This window comes from Hermetia illucens, chromosome 2, assembly GCF_905115235.1.
Source record: "Hermetia illucens chromosome 2, iHerIll2.2.curated.20191125, whole genome shotgun sequence".
NCBI classification, from domain to species: domain Eukaryota; kingdom Metazoa; phylum Arthropoda; class Insecta; order Diptera; family Stratiomyidae; genus Hermetia; species Hermetia illucens.
This window is the reverse complement of record NC_051850.1, coordinates 25,950,689-25,955,604: the sequence shown is the minus strand read 5'-3', so window position 1 is coordinate 25,955,604 and position 4,916 is coordinate 25,950,689. Positions and strand designations below refer to the sequence as shown.

General features: G+C 41.1%; 1 protein-coding gene across 1 annotated transcript; it reads left to right on the top strand.

Moving 5' to 3' along the window:
- Positions 1 to 1,979: 1,979 nt before the first annotated feature.
- On the top strand, positions 1,980 to 2,496 carry LOC119649829 (cuticle protein 16.5-like). The gene has a single exon (XM_038052171.1). The coding sequence runs from the start codon at positions 2,042 to 2,044 to the stop codon at positions 2,435 to 2,437; it is 396 nt and encodes a 131-aa protein (XP_037908099.1). The 5' UTR covers positions 1,980 to 2,041; the 3' UTR covers positions 2,438 to 2,496.
- Positions 2,497 to 4,916: the final 2,420 nt, after the last annotated feature.

Below are 4,916 nucleotides of genomic sequence, written 5' to 3'. Positions count from 1 at the left end.
TGTAATTTCTGAACGACTCGGAATATCGGAAAATCCCTTTGCCTACATATTCTCCACTATATATAGATACAATTCATGTAAAAAAAATCGATTTCTCCAACCCGACACACGGGATGACCCGCTTAAATCCCCATCCAGCGTATCAAGCCACCATTGTTTTGGCCAGCTTTTTGGTTGCTTACCATTGCTTTCGATGTTCTGACCAATATTGGTTGTTGAATTCTCGATAGCGTGAATTACGTGACCACACCATCGAAAACGCCTCTCTTGCAGTTTTCTCACGATCGGTGCAAACCCATATCGATCGCGGATATTCTCATTTCAGACGTAATCAAAACGTGTCATGCCACCAGTGCAATGCAACATATTCGTCCCCATTACCGCAAGACGCCGTTCATTGTCCTTTATAGTCGGCCAACACTCAGAACTATAGAGAGCGGCAGACGGACGATATTGCAGTAAATTTTAGATTTGGGACGTGCGCTGATACGTCGATCACAAAGAACACCAGTTGGGGAATGCCACTTCATCCAGGTTGCATTAATGCGTGAAACAATTTCATTAGGCAGTTCTCCATTGGCTGATAGCATTGACTCCAGATATTTAAATCGCTGAGTTCTGGCAATGGCAGTAACCTGCCTTTCGAGATATTTAAATCGCTCAGTTCTGGCAATGGCAGTACCCTGCCCAGAGCTGAGCGATTTCAATATCTCGGGTCAATGCTATAAGCCAATGGAGAACTACGTTATGCTCCTCACATAGGGAAACACAAAACCTTTTATACCTGAAGCGTCAAGCTTCCGGTTTCACGACTTGTTTATTAGTTGAATCTTAAATTTAATCAATCCTGGTATATTTCCCCAAACAAATATTAAAATAAAGTAGTTTTTAAGTTTGAGTTTCTGGCTTAAGTCTTTTGTTTTTCTCGACTATTTGTAACTGGAATCTTTAGTTCTAATCAATTTGATTAGAAAAGGGTTGATCCCTGTGGGCTTCAGTAACTATCTAATCACGTCCTTGCTGGGTCGGCTTTTTATTTCTGTCAAAACTGTCCACATAAATCGGCTAATTTCGGAAAATTGCGAAGCAATGTTTAGGTCCTTGGGATTTTTTCTCCAACTTTTCTTATAGGCAACCGACAGTGTTGTATGGAGGAATGGAGGATTTTGTTGGGTGTATTGTATATACCGATATAACAAATCTATTCTAGGCATCAATGCATTTCAAAGAGAATGAAATCCCCTTTGTTTGGATGATTTGTATGGCTTGTATGGCTATCGAAACCATAAATCATACGTATTCATAAATGGACTATCTACTAACGTTAACGCTGTTATTATCATCATTTTTTGAGAAAAATGAATTAATAGTGCAGACATCAAAGGGTTGTACTAGGATAATTTGTGCATATAAGCCTCAAATATGTTTGCTTTCCTAGAATATGGCTATAGGTATGTTTGCTTAGGTATTTCAGAGATATATGCTGTTGAAGCAAACCCACAGAAGCAGAAACGAGGGAAAAGAAAAACAAAAAATTTCATAGACGAGGTATGAAAAGTTTAGTTTCTAAGTAGCTAATATCGTGGTTATATTCACATATTATTATTTAAATAAAGGAGGTCTTAGTTTGCATAATAAAACCTTTATTTTAGGAAATATCGTATGCCGTATTTAATAAGATAATGATAAGTTTTATCATTTCCCTAAACTGAATTGAATCTAAACTTTTCATTTATTTCGTGGTTATTTGCCTCTTCAAGTTTTCAGACAACTTTTTTGGTATCTTATCGTATAATCAGATACTGACTTTTTAATATGCATGCGTAATTTATTTGTATCTTCAAGATTGCCTAAGATGAAGCCAGTAATCTTCTAGCTGGTCACTAAAATTTATGCCTATCAAAATGGAGTTATATAGAGCAAAAAACTGGTTTCAATCAAACCATAAGCCTAGACTAGAATATAAATAGCGAGATCAAGTCAGCGAAAAGTATCATTCAGGACTTGTTCATCCCGAAAGACACTTCTCAACTTAAGCAAAATGAAATTCGTAGTTTTGGCTCTTGCTCTCATCGGCGCTGCCTCTGCTGGATTCGTCGCCCCAGCTTACACCGGCTATTCTGCTCCAGTAGTAGGTGCTGCCGTAGCTGCTACCCCAGTTGCTTATACAGCCCCAGCTGTTGCCGCTGCTCCACTTGCCTACTCAGCTCCAATTGTTAAGTCAGTTGCCTACGCTGCCCCAGCCGTTGCTGCTGCTCCAGTCGCCTACTCTGCCCCAGCTGTTGCTGCTGCTCCAGTCGCCTACTCTGCCCCAGCTGTTGCTGCTGCTCCACTTGCCTACTCTGCTCCAGCTTTTGCTGCTCCAGTCGCCACTGGCTTCCATGCCGGATACGTCGCCCCAGCTGTAGACTACTGGAAGAAGAAGGCTGCTGCTTAAGTTGTGGATTGTTTCTGACGGATTGATTTAATGGCTAAATAAACGAGTTGACTGACGGAGCTTAAGTTGTTTCACTGCTATTTATTAGTCTGTGTTTATTAATTCGTTTGTAGTGAACCTCAATATGCTTTCTTGCATTTGGCATGGATCAGTGTTTTAAAAGGTCTGTCAATTGTTCACTTTTTGCTCACAAATTTTTAGAAATCAGCTGCACTTCATCATAGATTGGTTTGTTATATACTCTGTGTTCTAGACGTGAATTCAACCTTTAAAAATCAACAGATTTACGTCCTTCCTCATCATTTCCTCTATTTATATCTAACTTATGTATCCTTTGGATAAGACTTTGTAAACCAAGAAGGCAGAGTTTTCTAACACTTTCGAAGATTGGCAAAATTTATTCGCTTAGACGTGCCTACACCTAATTCCAACTTCGTCGAAATACCTGTCAATATCCGTATGCTTCCCTCTTTACTAGTCAATTTGAGATGTTGAGCCGGATTGTTTTTTTTATATTCTGGTCTTTCTCACTTTATCTGTCTTGGATCCTGCTCATCAGGCTTTAACGCTGGACTTCAAATCCTGGTGGTTGACCCTGGGTCAGGTTGAGGTTGGATGCGCTCGTGGGAGAGAAAAATTGTCGCACGGACAAGGTCCTTTACTTCAACTACTTTGGTAAATATGATCTTCTCGATATTTTCGTTGTTAAGATCCCAACCAGTTTTGTATATTATGCAGTATTCCGCTTAAACTGAATTCGTTTCTGAGCTTCTCAGTGTTACAAAATTGGTCCCCATTCAATTCGGGAAATTCATAGAGAACGACTTGATACCATTTTTGATAACCAGTAAAGTTGTCCAGACTCTTTTCTATGAAAATGTATTTTTGCATTTATAAACACTTAATTTTCAGAAACGTCTACTCGAAATAATGAAACCCACCTATCTAATCTCCCGTTATCCAGTTGACAGGTCACCCATTGTTGAGTTCCGAGAACAACCCATCTTAGGGCAACACAACCACTTGCCATAATTACTCGTCATCATGATCAACGCCGCAACAACCGATATTTGGTCTAAGCCTACCTCAGTAAGGAACTCCAGACATCGCGGTTTTGTGCAGAGGTCCACCAATTCGACATCCCTAAAAGCTATCTGGCGTCCTGAGCTACGCCATCGCTCCATCTCAGGCGGGGTCTGCCTGGTCTTCTTTTTCTACCATAGATATTGCCCTCATAGACTTCCCGGCAGGATCAACTTCATTCATGCAGATTACGTGATCCGCGCACCGCAATCTGTTGAGCCGGTTTTATCCACAATCAGACGATCAAGGTATCCCTACGGAATCGTTCATCCTCATGTAGGGGGCCAAAATTCTTAGGAGGATTATTTTCTCGAACGCGGCCATGAGTTCACAATTTTTCTTCCTAAGAACCCAGGTCTCCGAGGAACATAAGGACTGGCAAGATCATTATCTTGTGCAGTGAGAGCTTAGACTCTATGGTGAGACGTTTCGACCGAAACAGTTTTTATAAGTTGAAATAAGCTCAGTTGACTGCCAACAACCGTGCGTGGATTTCATCGTCATAGCTGTTATAGGTTGTGATTTTCGATTTTAGATAGGAACAATTTTCAGCGATCTCAAAGTTGTAGTCTCTTATCTTTATTGGTTTCGATTGACCAGTGCCATTTGAAGCTGTTCGTTCTTTGGTTTTTGGCACTGACGTTGCCACCATGCCTTACCTTCATTAATGTACAGCCCAAGATCCCGCGCCGCCTGCTCGATTTTGATGATGACAGCTTGTACATCTTGGGTGGTTTTTCCCATAATGACAATGGTGCTTCTTGCAATAATACCTGAATCGCGGATTACTTTCTCCAGGGGCAGGTTAAAGAGAACGAATGACAGGACATAAACATGTCTTAGACCGTTGTTGATGTTGAATGAGTGAGAGTGATCCTGCTATTTTTATCTGGCCTTGCATATTGGACAGGGCCAGCCTAGTCTCTCTTATCAGTTACGTTAGGATACCAATTTCTCTCATGGCTGTGTGCAGTTTCACTCTGGCTATCCTATATTATAAGCGTTCTTGAAGTCGATGAAAGTATGGTGCAACTGATGGCCAGGTTCCAGGACTTTTTCCATAGCTTGTCGTAGAGAGAAAATTTGATCTGTTAGTGATTTGTCTAGAGTGAAGCCTTTTCCTTATGGTCAGCAGCATAGCAAGATAACGAAGAATACCTTATAGATGCTATTCAGCAACGTGATACCTCTATAATTGGTTAACCGTATACCTAGTTGCAGGGAAGATTTCCTTCCTTTTCCGAGGAGGCTGGGCAGCTGCATAAGAAGTGCAGGGCCGCTCTTCCTCCTCCTCACAGTGTCTGCATATGGCCGAGATCACCATTCCGATTTTTTCCATGTGGTAGTTTAAGGGCGGTGTCCTCTTAAAAGCCCTAGTAGGGTTTCCATGTCCCAA

What these genes read in the sequence shown, in the direction of transcription:
- LOC119649829 (XM_038052171.1), top strand. Translation starts at nt 2,042, where the DNA reads ATGAAATTCGTAGTTTTGGCTCTTGCTCTCATCGGCGCTGCCTCTGCT.